The sequence below is a fragment of the Cnephaeus nilssonii genome, assembly GCF_951640355.1.
Source record: "Cnephaeus nilssonii genome assembly, chromosome: 7".
Taxonomy (NCBI): Eukaryota; Metazoa; Chordata; class Mammalia; order Chiroptera; family Vespertilionidae; genus Cnephaeus; species Cnephaeus nilssonii.
The window spans coordinates 81,083,502-81,100,826 of NC_137078.1; the positions used below are offsets into that span (position 1 = coordinate 81,083,502).

The 17,325-nt window shown below is 37.7% G+C and overlaps 1 protein-coding gene across 8 annotated transcripts in view; it reads right to left on the minus strand.

Annotated features, from left to right (window-relative positions):
• Positions 1–17,325, minus strand: part of ZMYM4 (zinc finger MYM-type containing 4) — a 114,322-nt gene that overhangs the window by 79,453 nt on the left and 17,544 nt on the right. For 6 of the 8 annotated variants that reach the window (XM_079776333.1, XM_079776339.1, XM_079776340.1 and 3 more), the window contains exon 2: positions 1,102–1,147. In XM_079776333.1, the coding sequence (XP_079632459.1) occupies positions 1,102–1,147 (46 nt within the window). Of the gene's footprint in view, positions 1–1,101; positions 1,148–9,484; positions 10,375–11,908; positions 12,033–17,325 lie in introns of those variants that run through there. The other 2 variants (XM_079776337.1, XM_079776338.1) reach the window with 2 other exon arrangements.

Genomic DNA, 17,325 nt, shown 5'->3' on the forward strand with positions numbered 1-17,325 from the left:
AATATTACCTAATTTCAAAGAGAAAGATCGTACTCACAAATCTTACTGGATTAAATAAACTTATAAAAAAAATAAAAGAAATACACATTTCCTGACTTAGGAATTATAGGTGACAAAATTTACCCTTCATAAACAAGTGAATATCCTATAATGATTCATGAATATCCTATAATGATTATCCTATAATGATTCATCAAGTACTTAAACAAGTACACAAAGAAGTGTATAGGGATACATACTGCATATTATTTGTAATAGAGAAATATTAAAAATAATGTACACATGTATAAAAGAGGACAGTATAATGATTATATCCTATAATGATTCATCAAGTACTTCAACAAGTACACAAAGATGTGTGTAGGGATACATACTGCATTATTACTTGTAATAGAGAAATATTAAAAATAATGTACACATGTATAAAAGAGGACAGTAATTAAATTATAGTATAGCCATACAAAAAAAATACTGAGTAGCTGTTAGAAAGGATGCAGTAGGTAGATCCAACCCACTGACATAGAAAGATATCTAGGCAGTTGAGTTAAAAAATAAGAAAAATTCATATAATTCCCTGCATATATACATAAACCACACCTACCATATATAGAAACACATACATTCACAGAAAAAATATTGGGAAAGATATATATTAAACTTTTAAAACTGGTTATCTTTGGAGAATGGTAAAAACAAAGGCTTGTGTTTTCAGCTACATTCATTTTTGTATTGTAAAATTGAATGTATTACTTTTATAATCATAAGAAACAGATTTTTTTGAAGAAAATCATGTACCATGGAAAAAATATATAAAGAGAAAATTAAGATACCCAGTAAACAAAGTAGAAACCTTTACTAAGAGGTACATAAACTTTTATATACTTCACACATACACAAAGTGTGGCTATATGTCAACTTTAAAAATTAAGGTTTACAATTCAAATTAACTTGCTGAAAATACTAAGAAAGTGTGAGGAGATCTCAAATAAATCAAACTGATTTAGATAAATCAGTTATAGATACATGTTCTATCTAGGGCTTATATATTATCTGTTATTATCTATATAAGTACAATTGGTTTTTTTCTAAAATGGTACTTACAGTTCTCTACAATTTCATCAAAAACTGCACCAGTTTTCTGCTCAAACTGAAAAAGCAAAAAGAGAAAAATCACATTACCATCATATTCTTCTAGCATTTTTTTAGTAACCCTCCCAACTCCCCCAAAAGCTATAATTTTCAACCCAGAGTACTCAAATTTACAAAAGCATAAATACTATCGAATAAAGTAAAATCCTATCTAATAAAGAGGGAATATGCTCATTGACCCTCACGCTATCGCAAAGATGGAGGCACTCACAGCCAATAAGGAGGGAACATGCTAATTAACTGCCATGCCCTCAAAGATGGCGGCGCCCACTAAAACAAGATGGCGGCGCCCCGTCCCCTCAGCCCCCTAGCCGTCCAGGGCCGGCCCGAGGCGCAGGTAACTAGGACCGGTCGAGGCTTGCGCTGCCAGCAGTGGCAGCAGCAGAGGTGTGATGGGGCGTCGCCTTCCCCTGATCACCGGGTTGCATCCTGCCCCCAAGGGCTCCTGGACTGTAAGAGAGGGCAGGCCGGGCTGAGGGACCACCCCCCCCTCCAGTGCATGAATTTTCATGAACTGGGACTCTAGTTTAGAATAAACAAAAGAAGTTCTCAGGCCAAAACCCACAAACTAAAATTGAAGAGATAAATACATGCATTAACTATTAAAAAACACACACAAAACACCTTATTTTTTTTTAATCACTTTTATGTTACAAAATAGAGGACCATATATATTTATAGCAATAAATGTAGCCAATACGTGCTCTCAATAAACAACAGCTGAGAACTTACTAACATCTCTTGAGAACTATGCAAAACTCCAAATCAACACTAACCTGAACAATCAACATCCTGGGATACCCATACGCCGTAGCATATTTTATACTAAGTCTTCACTTAACATCGTTGATAGGTTCTGCGACTTTAACCCTTTGCACTCGCTTGCTTTTTTCTCGATTCCTTTATTCTAATGCTATCCGTGTAGAGTCACACTCGACATCCGAGTGCAAAAGGTTAAGTAAAATGATGTATAACAAGACCAATTTTACCATAGGCAGGTTGATGTATAAACAAGTTAAGTTCTTATGGCTATCTGAATGTTATAAGGAAATGATCTTGAATGAAATAAAGTCATTTGAGGATGTGTTATACTGCATAATCTCTCAATCTTTTTTATTAACCATATGCTATACTTTGCATTTCTCAGCATTTGTTATGCAAACCTGCAAGATGTTCTGAGAAAAGTTCTGTCATCAAATTAATGTAGGAAATACAAATATCTCTTTTAGTAATTTATAATGGTTGTTAATTAATTAAACACTAAGAAGTCAAACTAAAGAAACCTGTACTACTTTGTTTCACCCAGCATTTCCCAAATATACCTGACCACGGTACTGCTTTGTTTCACACAAAATTTCCCAAACATATTTGACCACAGAACCCTTTTGAAGGATAACATTTATTAACATACTACAGAAATCTATGAGAAATGATGCTAAATGACAATAGCAGTTGTATCTGCACATTTTAATACAAGGTCATTTTTAATTTAGTAATATACTCCAAAGTCATGTTTTTTTCCAGCTTTTCTTAATAATCATGTCATTTGACCATGTGTGGTTTTCACAAGTTATTGTATAAGGGCTTTTTCACTTGATAGTTTCACAAATACATAGAAATAAGTGTAATTATTCAACATGCTAAAGAATATTTCTCCCAAATTACTAGTCAAATTAACAAGGAAATCCTATATAATAAAAGAATAATATGCTAAGTGTCCAACTGGTCGACTATTTGGTTGACTGCTCAACCAGTCGCTATGATGCACACTGACCACCAGGGGGCAGACGCTCCAACCAGTAGGTTAGCTTGCTGCTGCGGTCTGGCTGATCGGGGACTGGGCAAGAGGGCCGGACACTCCCTGGAGCTCCCCACAGTCCCTCCTTGGCCGACCAACCTCCCGCGGTCCCTCCCGAGCTGGGCAGCCCTGATCAGACTGGGCAAGATGGCCCCAATTGGCCCCGATCTCCAGCCAGGCGGAGGGACCCCATCCGTGCACAAATTCGTGCACCAGGCCTCTAGTATTAAAGAAGGATAGTTAATACTTGGTTCCTAACATTCTCTTCCTACTAAGACTCACCTTACACCACAAATCATCTGCTACTAATCAACCACAGCAATCTTTCCTACAAAGTATAGATTATGTTATCAGAATTGTTCTCAACTCAAAGTTCAGGTGTTCATTTATTATCAACTGAAGTTGACAGGCAAGATCAAATATTTACTACTTAATTACCATTAAAGTGGTAATATTAGCACTATTTTACCTTGTTGTGAATGTTCTAGTCTATGCAATAAGAAAAATATATATAAAAAGTAAAAACAGTGAAAAGAAAAATGTTTTTTTCATTTTTTTACAGGTAATATGCTTGTCTACTTGAAAAGTCCAAGATAAAATAATAAAATGTATTAGGAGTAAGAATATATTTCAATAGAGTGACTCTTTTTAAAATTCAACATTCAAGAAATCAAGAGCACTCCTATGAACCAGCAATAATTAGTTAAAATATAATGGGGGGAAAAAAACAATTCACAATAAAACTACATATAAAAAGTTCTGAAAATAAAGTTAAGAAATATATAAAATCATTATGAAAAAATTATAAAACTTTCAGAGAATAAATAGGTAATATACCATTACAAAGGGAAAAAATTACTACTATGAAGAACTCAATTTCCTCACAAAATAGGCAAGGTAGGGTAAGAGAAGAGACAAAACCATTATCAAGAACATCTGGAAGAATAAAAGTAAAAAGAATATCCAAATGTAAAAACACTTTTAGAGTGCTTCACTAATTTCCCTTGGATGAAATTAGTTACAACTTTAACGTCACATGCTCTTCAAACTTGAGAAAAAGCAACTTATAACTGACCATGTCCAAAAATGGGTTCAGGTAGGAATATTCCTATTCTGTCTAGTGTTTGTCCTTATGATTTCCTAATAGTCACTGCAAATGCTGGCATCACTATCTTAGAATTAATTTAAATGGGAGGCCAGTGTCAGACGGGGACAAATCAATTCTTGGAATCAGAACAACCTCTCCTTCTGCAGATCTTGTTAATACTTCAGCCTCGATTATGCTCGGTCATAATCTTGTGATAATAAATCATTGAAGCAAAAGCAAAAGAACTATTTACCAAACTAATATTTTCTATAAAATTTTTACTGTCAGAATCTTGTTTATCATTAATTTTTTTTTAATATGCTGGGTATTCTACAAAACTTACATCATTTGGAGAAACTTTGCCTTTGCTACAACATCGAGTAAATTTTCCATCAGATGGTTTTTCATTGGAGAAATTTAGGGATAGGCAAGATTGACATGTAACAGTCATTCCACCACAACTGTGTTCAATAATTGCAACCAAATTTACCTAATTTTCGCTATGAAGGCTGTATTGTTAGTACTTGTCTATGACTGTTGTTCTGACATATTCTATCGACGATGCCGGCATGTTTCAGCTTCAGAGGTACATTGTGCCAATAGTTGTACTTTGGACATATTCTGTCAACTACGTCACTTTCTTTCAGCTTCAGAGGTACATTGTGACAACAGTTGGTCAACAAAAACGTGACATCATTACCCAGTGCACCTACAGCCACCATTTGCAGGCTGAGCTGGGCTGAGCCGCATTTTGCACCATGGGGTCTCAGCAGCGTCGGCTGCGATTTGGTGGGCTGTCGCTCCGGGGTGGTGACGGGGCCTATGTCCCACTTGGGGGAAACCAAGTGTTGCTTTGTCGGCCAGGTCCGCGCTGCCATTTCTCTGTAAATGACAAGTGTGCATATGCAGCAGCTCCTGTGTTGAGCGCCTGCCCCCCTGGTGGTCAGTGATTGTCATAGCAACCGGTCCAACAGTGGGAAGGAACTTAGCATATTAACCTTTTATATATATAAGATTATATATATAAGATAGATTATAGATGGGCACTTAGGTTGCTTTCAAGCTTTTTTTCAAATATTTTCGTTGTTATTGTATATATAAGTTGGCATATATATGTCAGTGTGTGTGTATGTGACTGTATGTTTGATACTTCAATTCCAAGAAGTAGAGTCATGAAATTGAAGAGCATAGGCACTTACTTTTTTTTAAAATGTGCTTTTATTGGTTTTAGAGAGGAGAGGAGAGAGAAAAACGTTGAGTTGTGCGGCCCCCTGCCGCCACCACTGCCTCTTGCTCACCCCGCACTGGGGGATCAAGCCAGCAACCTGGTCATGTGCCCTGACAGAGATGTTTCTCTCTCATCGATGTTTCTAACTCTCTATCCCTCTCCCTTCCTCTCTGTAAAAAAATCAATAAAATATATTTTTTTTAAAAAAGGTTTTAAAAAAATAGCTTTATCATGATTACACAGTGCTGGCCATCTTCTTTCTTTCAGATAACTTATGACATAAAATAAGCATCTTTTCTATGCCTTTGCAAACTGTCATAATCCTTTTCAAATTTGATTCAACTTCCAACAATTACATGCCCCAGCTGTGTGCATTTATTTAATCATAGTGACTGGTGAATGCATGCATTTACTAGACCTATTCAGTATAAATATCAAATTACAGTAATACATATAGGAAACTTTTCTGTGAAGTTAAACTTTTCATACATACTTGATTTTAATTACACAAACATGTTTACATAAGTAAAACAGGTAAACTAATTTGTCAATTTTTTTAACATATGCATTTGGAAAACCTATTTTATTATATAACAGACTCTCAGCTTTAACAGACACCCTCCTCGCCCAAATTAGTCCATTTTAGTGAGGTTTTACTGTATTATGTGAAGTGAAATAAGCTAGTCAAAGACAAATACCATATGATTTTACTTCTATGTACAATCTAGTGGACAAAACAAAAAAAAAGGAAGCAAAATAAAAAGATACTCATAGAAACAGAAAAAAAGACTAATAGCTGTTAGAGGGGAGATTATTTGGTGAAGGCTGGGTGAAAAAGGTGAAGAGATTAAGAAAAAAAAACTCTCATAGACACAGACAATAGTATGGTGATTACCAGAGGTAAAAGGGGGTGGGGGAAAGTCGAAGAGCGTAAAAAGGGCATAAATGGTGACAGAAGACTTGATTTTGGGTGGTGAACACACAATATGATACAATATACAGATGATGTGTTATAGAATTACACACCTGAAACCTACATAATTTTATTAACCAATGTCACCCCAACAAATTCAATTAAAAAAATTTTAAAGCACTGCCTAGTGTGGCTCAGTTGGTTTGGAGCACTGCACACCAAAAGGTTACAGGTTCCATTCCCAGTCAGGGCACATACCCAAGTTGTGGGTTTGATCCCCATTCAGGGCATGTACAGGAAACAACTGATTGATGTTTTGTGTCCTAATGTTGCCTATCTTAGAAAAAGGTTCCATGTGCACTTGAAAATAATTCATATTCTGTAACTTTGGGATGAAATGTTCTGAAGACATCAATTAAACCCATCTGATCTAGTGTGCCATTTAAGGCCCTTGCTTCCTTGTTAACTTTCTGTCTAGAAGATCCGTTGATGTCAATGGGGTCTTAAAATCCCCATACTATGGCCCTAGCTGGTTTGGCTCAGTGGAAAAAGCGTCGGTCCAGGGTCCTGGGTTCGATTCCAGTCAAGAACACATACCTCAGTTGCAGACTCATTCCCTGGGTGAGAATTAACAAATAAATAAATAAATCCCCTACTATTGACTGCATTACTGTCAATCTCTCCCATTGAGATATGCATTATATATTTAGGTGCTATGTTGGGTGTATAAATGTTTAAAAGGTTTATAGCCTCTTGTTCGATTAATTCCTTTAGCATTATGTAATGTCCTTTCTTGTCGCGTTATCTCCTTTGTTTTGAAGTCTATTTTGTCTGATACAAGTATTGCTACTCCAGGTTTTATTTTTTCCATTTCTATTTGCATGAAATATCTTTTTCCCTTGACTTTTAATGTGTTTTTTTTTGTTCTGAGGTAGGTCTCTTGTAGACAGCATATACATGGGTCTTGTTTTCTTATCCCTTCTGCTACCCTATGTTTTTTTAATATATTTTTATTTATTTCAGAGAGAAAGGGAGAGGGAAGGATAGTTAGAAATATCAATGATGAGAGAGAATCACTGATTGGCTGCCTCCTGCACACCCCCTACTAGGGATCAAGCCCGCAATCTGGACATGTGCTCTTGGAGGGAATTAAACCCGGGACTCTTCAGTCTACAGGCTGACGCTCTATCCACTGAGACAAACCAGCAAGGGCCCTATGCTTTTTGATTGGAGTATTTCAGCCATTTACATTTAAAGTGATTATTTGCAGTTATGTATTTATTGTCATTTTATTCTTTATAATTGTTGTTCTTTGCTTTTTCTTTCTTTTCTTTTTCTTCTTCTTCTTAAAGAAACCCTTTTAACATTTCTTGTAATACTGGTTTGGTAGTAATGAACTCCTTTAGCTTTTTTCTTGTCTTTAAGCTCTTTATTTCACCTTTAATTTTAAATTACAGTTTTCTTAGGTAAATAGTTGTGGTTTTAGATCCTTCCTTTTCATCACTTTGAATATTTCATGGCAATTCCTTCTGGTATAAAATGTTTCCATTGATAAATAAACCGACCCAGTGGCCCAGTGGTTGAACATCAACCTCTGAACCAGGAGATCATAGTTCAATTACTGGTCAGGGCACATGTCTGGGTTTCAGGCTTGATTCCTAAGTCAGGGGTGTGCAGGAGGCAGCCAATCAATGATTCTATCTCATCAGTGATGTTTCTCTCTTTTTCTCTCTCTGCCTTGCTCTCTGAAATCAATAAAAAAAATTTTTTAATTTTTTAAACAGAAAAATCAGCTGACAGTCTTATGGGAGCTCCATAATAAGTAACTAGCTGTTTTTCTTTAAGCTAACTTTAAGATTCTATCTTTGACCTTAACCTTTGCTATTTAAATTAAGATGGGTCTTGGTATGGGCCTTCTTGGGTTCAACCTATTTGGGATTCTCCAAACTTCCTGAACTTGTACTTTTTTTTAATATATATATTTTTATTGATTTAGAGAGAAAGGGAGAGGGAGAGAGAGATAGAAATATCAACAATGAGAATCATTGACTGGCTGCCTCATGCATGCCCCCTACTAGGGATCGAGCCCACATATGCCCTTGACCAGAATCAAACCCGGGACCTTTCAGAACATGCTCCATGTCAAGATACTTGTGAACGCTGGTTTAAATGCTTTAAAAGTGATGATTTCAATGTGAAAGACAAAGAACGTCCAGGTCAACCGAAAAAGTTTGAAGACCAACAATTACAAGCATTATTGGATGAAGATGTGTGTCAAACTCAAAAACAACTTGCTGAAAGATTAAACGTTGCTCAGCAAACAATTTCTGATCGTTTACAAGCAATGGGAAAGATTTTAAAGCAAGGAAAATGGGTGCCACATCAACGGAACGAAAGACAAATGGAAAACCAAAAAGTCATCAGTAAAATGTTGCTTCATTGGCACAAAAGAAAGTCTTTTTTGCACTGGATTGTGACTGGCGATGAAAAGTGAATTTATTTTGAGAATCCCAAAGGCACAAAATCATGGTTGATCCAGGTCAACCATCAACATCGACTGCAAGGACAAATTGCTTTGGAAAGAAGACAATGCTCTGCGTTTGATGTAATCAGGAAGGTGTGGTGTATTATGAGCTTCTAAAACCAGGTGAAACTGTTAATACTGATCGCTACCAACCAACAAATAATCAATTTGATCCATGCTTTGATCATGAAACGACCAGAATGTTCAAGAAGACACGGCCAAGTAATTTTGCTTCATGATAATGCACCATCACACGCTTCAAAACCAGTTGAAGACACATTAAAAGATATAGCCTGGGAAGTATTAACCCACTCGCTGTATTCACCAGACCTTGCTCCTTCAGGTTACCACTTGTTCCAATCAATTGAACACGCACTTTCTGAGCAGCACTTCAAAACATACGAAGAAGTGGAAAATTGGATCTCTGAATGGTTTGCCTCAAAACAAGAAAAGTTCTATTGGGAAGGTATCTACAAATTACCTGAAAGATGGGGGAAATGTGTAGCTAGCGATGGACATTACTTTGAATAAAGCACTTTTGATGTTTCTCTTGAAATTATCGTGTTTTCTTTGATTACAAAATTCGCTATTATTAACCGGTACACCTAGTATATTGGTTAGTATATTGCATACTTGAAAAGCTGTGTGGCTGCTCTCTTTTGGTATTACTATTGGGAATGTTATCATTGAGATGGGCTCTCTGGATTTCACTGAGGATTGTGGGATCCCAAAGTAAGGCCAAGGGACAGCACTTAACCCCACAGATAAGGGCAGCAGGGACATACCAGTAATCAGAATGCTTTGGCCTGCAGGGCTCTTTGGCAGTGGCTAATTTATCACGATGTTCCTAGGAATAAAATAGATGGGCAGTTTAATCTGTATAACACAAAAATGCCTAAATCTGGTGGCCAATCTGACTTGAGTCATCACAGTGGAAGTCACATACATTTGCCGTTTCCAGACCTAGTCAATTCAAAGACCCATAGCCACTTGACTGAGGAGAGACTGGGTCGCCCTTATGAACTCTGCACTGTTACCACAAGTACACACCATAAATCATCCCTCAAGCCTTGTCCAGAAGGACTGACAGTGATTTAGAAAAGCAGTGCTTTTCAACCAGGGCAATGCTCCCAAATCTAGGATTTGATAATGTCTGGAAGCATTTTTGGTTACCACAACTGGGGAGTTCTACTGACATCTAGTGGGTAGAGGCCAGGGATGCTGTGAAACATCCAAAAATGTGCACAACAGTCACCACAGCAAAGGACAATCTTGACTTAAATGCCCCTAAAGGATTTAGACAGTTATTTCCCTTACCTCATCTCCTACTACTCACCACCATCTTGCTCACTCACCTTCAAACTACCACATCTTTGCTGTTCATAAAACATGCACAGCACTCTCCTCCCTCGTAGCTTTTGCCTTTTTTCCCTCTACCTGGAATATTTTTCCTCTCAGGTGCTGACATGGATCACTTTCTCATCTCCTTCAGGTTTTTGCTTAAATGTCACTATTTAAAATTGCAATGCCCTTTTCACCATAGCATATTGCATTTCCTTTTTCTGCTTTGTTTCTCTACAGAAACACTCCATTTTAAATCCTCTACGTTATTTAATTAGCATTTATCTCTCCCATCACAGAATGTAAACTCTGTAAGAGCAGAGATTTTCTCCATTTTGTTGTTCATTACTATATCCTCAGTACCTACAATGGTTCCTTGTATAGACACTCAAGCATTTTAATGAAAGCATGAATAATGACTGGATGTGGAACACTGAGAAATTATAAGATGACTCTTAAAGTGGTTATTTGCTTTTATCTGTCCAGTACTCCATAGTCGTTTCCACTTGTCACATATTTCAAATACTTTTCCTTTTTAAAAATGTGAGATTTTTGTCCTGACCAGGTGGCTCAGTTGGTTGGAGCATCATCCCATGCACCAAAAGGTTGCAGGTTTGATTCCTGGTCAGGGCACACAACTAGATTACAGGTTCAAGCCCCATTCAGAGCAAGTACGGGAGACAACCGATCCATGTTTCTCCCTCACATTGATGTCTGTCTCTCTCTCCCTCCCCCCCTCCCACACACTTCTTCTCTAAAAAAATAAAATAAAATAAAAAATCTATCCTTGGGTCAGAATGGGGAAAAAATTTTCTTAATGTGATAATTTTTCAATGTCGTCAAACATATCATTCTTTTAAATTGCATTATCATTATTATTATTACCTACTAGGAGCCCAGCACATGATATCGCGCGACGCCGCCCACCCACCTGTAGCCCTGCCTTAACACCCGAAACTGTCCAGACAAAGCTCCAGCGCGCCTGGCCCAGCCCCCAAACCCTCTGGCCTTCTCTGGCCACTTCAATCCCCGACCTCAGTCCCTCCCGTCGCCTCAGGCTGGTCCCACCTTTCTGGGCGCCTTCCGCTTCCACCCCATCTCCAGAGCAATGCGGCAGCTCCGCCCTGTCATGGTGCCAGAGGAGAGCGTGGAAGCCTCCTGCCTCCTGCACTGTGCTCCTTCCCCTGGCAGATGGGCCGCGAGGCACTCCGAGTGCCAGCGGTGGGTGGTGAAGGACTGGTGAGGAGGGCGCTATGGGCTCTCACCCCTGCCCTCCCCGGCACAGGATGGTCCCAGGCCCTCCGGGCGCCTCCCCCCTTCCGCCTTGTCTCCGGAGCAATGCCCCAGCTAATATACTGACCTGGTCGTTACCCGTTATGGCGTCCAGTTCATTAGCATATTAGCTCTTTATTAGTATAGATGCTTGGAAATGCATTCCCTATATCAAGATGTAATATTTAATTTTCTTTAGGTACTTTTATACTTTTGTTTTCTTAGATTTATATATTCAATCCCTCTCAAATTTGTCTTGGCATCTGGAGTAAGAAGATCTAACTTTATGTTTGCCCAAACTGGCAGACTGTTCAAACACCATTTAATGAATAATTAATAATTATGTTCTTATGTAAGGATATGAGTCTGTTTATTTGTAACTAGAGGCTCAATGCACAATGATTCGTGCAAGAATGGGCCTTCCTTCACCTGTTAGCCGGCACCGCCTTCACTCTAGCTGGAGCCACCTTTCCGCCTTCCCACTCTGCCCAGAGGCCCGGTGCTGCTGGTGCCATGCAGAACGCCTGTGCCCCGCCCCACCCCCGGCCGCTTGGTGCCTGTGTATGCAAATTACCCCACCATCTTTGTTGGATTACTTTGCATGCTCACTCCTGATTGGCTGGTGGGCATCACGAAGGTACGGTCAATTTGCATCTTTCTCTTTTATTAGTGTAGATAATTTGTCTGAACATTTCCTATACCGGTATCATATTCAAGATTCTGTAGAACAAACACAAAAATAAACTCAAAATGGATACAGGACTTAAACATAAGACGGGAAACCATAAAAATACTAGAGCAATCCACAGGCAGCAAAATCTCAGACATATGCCAAAAGAAATTCTTCACTGACACTGCTCCTAGGGCAGTGGAAGCTAAAGAGAAAATTAACAAATGGGACTACATAAAAATAAAAAGCTTTTTCACAGCAAAAGAAACCATCAACAAAAAAACAAGAAGGCCCACTACATGGGAGAACATATTTGCAAATGGCATCACTGATAAAGGTTTAATCTCCAACATCTACAGGCAGCTTATGCAACTTAATAAAAGGAAGATAAATGATCCAATAAAAAAATGGGCAACAGACCTAAATAGAATCTTTTCAAAAGAAGACAGAAGGAAGGCCAAGAGACACATGAAAACATGCTCAACGTCACTAATTATCCGAGAGATGCAAATCAAAACAACAATGCGGTACCATCTTACACCTGTCAGAATGGCTATCATCAACAAATCAACAAACGACAAGTGTTGGCGAGGATGTGGAGAAAAAGGAACCCTCGTGCACTGCTGGTGGGAATGCAGATTGGTGCAGCCACTGTGGAGAACAGTATGGAGTTTCCTCAAAAAACTGAAAATGGAACTCCCATTTGACCCAGTAATCCCACTCCTGGGAATATATCCGAAGAAACTAGAAACACCAATCAGAAAGGATATATGCACCCCTATGTTCATAGCAGCACAATTCACCATAGCTAAGATTTGGAAACAGCCTAGGTGCCCGTCGGCAGATGACTGGATCAGAAAACTGTGGTACATCTACACAATGGAATACTATGCTGCCATAAAAAAGAAGGAATTCTCATCATTTGCAGCAACCTGGATGGAATTGGAGAGCATTATGTTAAGTGAAATAAGTCAGTCAATGAAAGAAAAATACCACATGATCTCACTCATTTATGGATAATAAAGAACATTATAAAATTGAACAAAAAGATAGATACAGAGACAGTAAAGCATCAAACAGACTGTCAAATTACAGGGGGAAGGTTAGGGAGAGATGGGGGAGATAAGAGATCAATCAAAGGACTTGTATGCATGCATATAAGCATAACCAATGGACGCAAAACTCTGGGGGGTGAGGGCATATATGGGAGTGGGGTGGGGGGGGCAATGGTAAGATATGTACACATATAATACCTTAATAAAAAAAATTGGAAAGAAAAAAAAAAAGATTCTGTAGAACAAGGTACCCACACATTCCCCTACTCCTGCATTCTTCCATTATTCTTCAATTCAAAACTACTTTGGCTATCTTTCACATATTTATAATTTCAAATGAATTTGATCAGTTTCCTCAAATTCTACCCTCTTCACCGTCAAAAGAAAAAAGAAAAACAAAACTCCCTTGTAATACTGGCTGAAATAATATTTACTGGGACATCCTATATAAAAGCCCAGCAACCATAATGGCATAACGACCAGAATGACCTCTAGATAGTCGCTATGATATGCACTGACCACCTTTCATTCCCTCCCTCCCAGCCAGCAGGCTCCGATCAGCAGATGGCAAATGGAGAACTATGGAGAACCGGGGTGGGTGGCAGCAGGGTGGGACTGGGGACTGGGGAGTGGGCTAAATGGCTGGCTGCTTGGTCCCTCCCCCCAGCCCGCAGGCTCTGATAGCCAGATGGCGAACAGGGGACCATGGGGAACCGGGGTGGGTGGCGACAGGTGGCACTGGGGACTGGCAAGCAGGCAGAAGGCAGACCTCTTGGTCCCTCCCCCCAGCCTGCAGACTCCAATGGATCACCGGATGAGGAATCAGGGTGGGTGGCGGCGGCAGGGCAGGACTGGGGACTGGCGAGGGGAACTGGAGTGGGTGTTGGCGGCGGGACTGGGGACTGGCAAGCAGGCAGAAGATGGCCCTGATCAGGCTAGGCCTAGGGACCCTACCCACGCATGATTTCGTGCACTGGGCTTCTTGTATTTTTATAATATTGGGGTTTCCCATCCAGGAACATAGCATATCAGCCTATTTTTTCCAGGAATCATCAAAGCTTATTAGCTACAGATCCTCATTTACACAGCCTGAATGGGTTCCAATCCCATTCTTCCTCATTCTAGTCAGCTAAATAACCTTGACAAGACACTTTTCCTGTTATCCTCAGACTTAACACTACATTACAGGGTCAAATGAGTTAAGACATAAGCTTAAAGCAAGGCTCAATAAAAATTAGTTGTTGTTGTGACTACTGTTATTTTATTATCATGTCCTTAGGGTAAAGTCTTATCATTTTCTTTAAATCTCACTTATTTCTTACTAGGTTTATCTCAAGGAATTTTAATTTTTGATTACTTTGTGAATCAACCTCTTTTAAAAACATATTTTCCAACTAGTTATAGTCAAATTATTGGGTTTTATAGGATTTTGAAAAACATTTTTATTTTGTAACTAAGCATTTTACCGTTCCGTTATATTTTCTTCTTTTCCTCCAGATTTTTTTTTGCATTTTTACTTCTTAGTTATATTTTCTATTGATATTCTTGAGGTTTATAAGTAAATATATCATTAAAAATAATTTTGTTCCCCAACTTTACACCTTTTATGTCCTTTCCTCATCTAACTATATTGCCTAGAACTAAGTAATTATGGTAATAGCAGGCATCGCTCCTAAATTTCCAAGGATGGTTGCTGGATTCTAATACAAATGAAGAAAATAACCCTCTATTCTTAGCTTCATTGAATAGGACTTTATCAGAAATGAATACTAAACATACCAAGGTCTTTTTTGGTATCTTATATGAGATTTTTTTTTTTTGGCAAATATTTTTAAAACAAAACAATAAACTGTTCCCCAAAGTTACAAAAAAAGATTAGAAACTTGGGGAGTTGTTCACTGACATTATTTATCATTTTTTAAGCAGTTATTGGCCTATTCAGATTTTCTACTTCTTGAATCATGTCGGTGACTTATGTTAGAAAATCTCCCACTTCATCTAATTTATATCTGAATCAGCTCTGTTAGTTATACATATACTTGTTCAACATATTATTCCAATATATTTATGGTTATACAGCCTTTTCTTCTTCTTAATACTATGTGTTTCTATTTTTTCTTTTTTCCCTCAATTAGACTTGTCAGAAACTTGCTTACTGATCTCTTCAAACAAAAATCAGCTCTTATTTTTATCAATCTATAGATTTTTCCATTTCTTAATTCATTTTTCTAACACATTATTTTCAACTTTATTAATTCTTACCTTGTGCTTTACTGAGGTTTATTTCATTGTTCTAACACATAAAATTGAATATGCAATTTATTTTTTTACACTAAAAGCATTTAATGCTAAATCTTTTCTTTAGAGAATAGCTCTGCTCATATCCCAAGTTATGATATGGCAGACTCTCATTGTTATAATCTTTTTTTAATTGAGATATAAATGGCATATAACTCATTGTAATATTCCTAAGTTTTGTAATTAAAGTTAGTTTCAACTTCTTTAGCCCAAGAGGTGCTTAAAAGTTCTAAAATTTCCAAATGTTTGGGTTGTTTTGACACTTTACTCATTTCAGCTTCACTGCACTGTGATCAAAGAATGTAGTCTCTAAATTTTAAGGTTTTAAAATGAAGTATAGCCCTCACCGGTTTGGCTCAGTGGATAGAGCATCGGCCTGTGGACTCAAGGGCCCCAGGTTCGATTCCGGTCAAGGGCATGTTGTACCTTGGTTGCAGGCAGATCCCCAGTGGGGGGGGTGTGCAGGAGGCAGCTGATTGATGTTTCTCTCTCATCAATGTTTCAAACTCTCCCTCTCCCTTCCTCTCTGTAAAAAATCAATAAAATATATTTTTAAAAATAAATAAATAAAGTTAAGTATAAATTATGATTAATTTCTGTAAATGCTCCATGGGCGAGTGTAAGAAGGTAATGTTTTCCCCATATTATATCAAATTCAATTAAACTTTGGTTCCTCTAAACCATTAAATTTTTTGTTTTATATATTTCAATGCAAGGCTTTTTATAATAATGATCCATGGCTTTGACCATTATCAATGAACGCTTAATGTAAATCATATCTTTACAAAGTCAGAAATTTGTAGCAGTTAATTATTTTTGCCATGAAGTTTTGTTCTAAAATTGAAATTCTAATTTTTGCTATATTAGCTTTATATTTTTTAATATAAATTAGCTTACTTTTATTTTTAATTTTTATTAGTTTCATTTAAATTTCTCTTACAAACAACAAAGTATAGATTATATTCCATCTGAGAATGTTCATCACTTACATTTTTAAATAGTCTTCAAAAGAGTTCAATTATATAACATGCAAAATACTTAGGACAAAGATTTCTACACTGGGTAGAAACTTCAAAGAACCCTTCAAAATATAAAATTTAAGACCATTTTTTAAAAAAATCATCAAGCCTTGACCAGTTTGGCTCAGTGTATAGAGCATCGGCCTGCGGACCAAAGGGTCCCAGGTTCAATTCCGGTCAAGGGAATGTACCTTGGTTGTAGGCACATACTCATTCGGGAGTGTGCAGGAGGCAGCTGATCAATGTTTCTCTCTCATCGATGTTTCTATCTCTCTATCCCTCTCCCTTCCTCTCTGTAAAAAATCAATAAAATATATTTTTTTAAAATCATCAAATGTGATGGTCTCTAAATACCATTTCCCACTAAAAGAAGCACAGGGTTCCTGATTTCACAGATGAGCCTAATTCATTCTGTACCACAAAACAAGAAAGTTATCAAAGATTACAGGAGTCAAAACAAAATTACTCAAGAGCTAACTTGAAGAGGCTCTCACTGATCAAAAATAGGTACAACAGCCCTGGCTAGTGTGGCTCAGTTGGTTGAACTTCCTCCCATTCAACAAAAGGTCACAGGTATGATTCCCTGTCAGGGCACATGCCAGGGTTGCGAGCTTAATCCCCAGTAAGGGGCATACAGGAGGTTGCCAATGGGTATTTCTCACATCGATGTTACTTCTTTCTCTCCCTCTCCCTTCCTCTCTAAAAATCAGTAAAAAACATTTTTTTAAAAGATGGCACAATAAACTGACACGAAATAAATATATAAATCCATATGTAAATCTACTTATAATGATTTATTATCCCTCTCATTCCCTTCAGTCCTGCAAAAAAACCTTCACTGGTCATTTGTGGAGGCTGCCAGGGCATCAACTCATTCTTTAAAATTACAAAGAATCAAGCATTTATCTTGTCTTCTCTGTACTAACATATTTCAAGGTAATAAGAAAAACAAAGTTGATAAGGGAAAATTC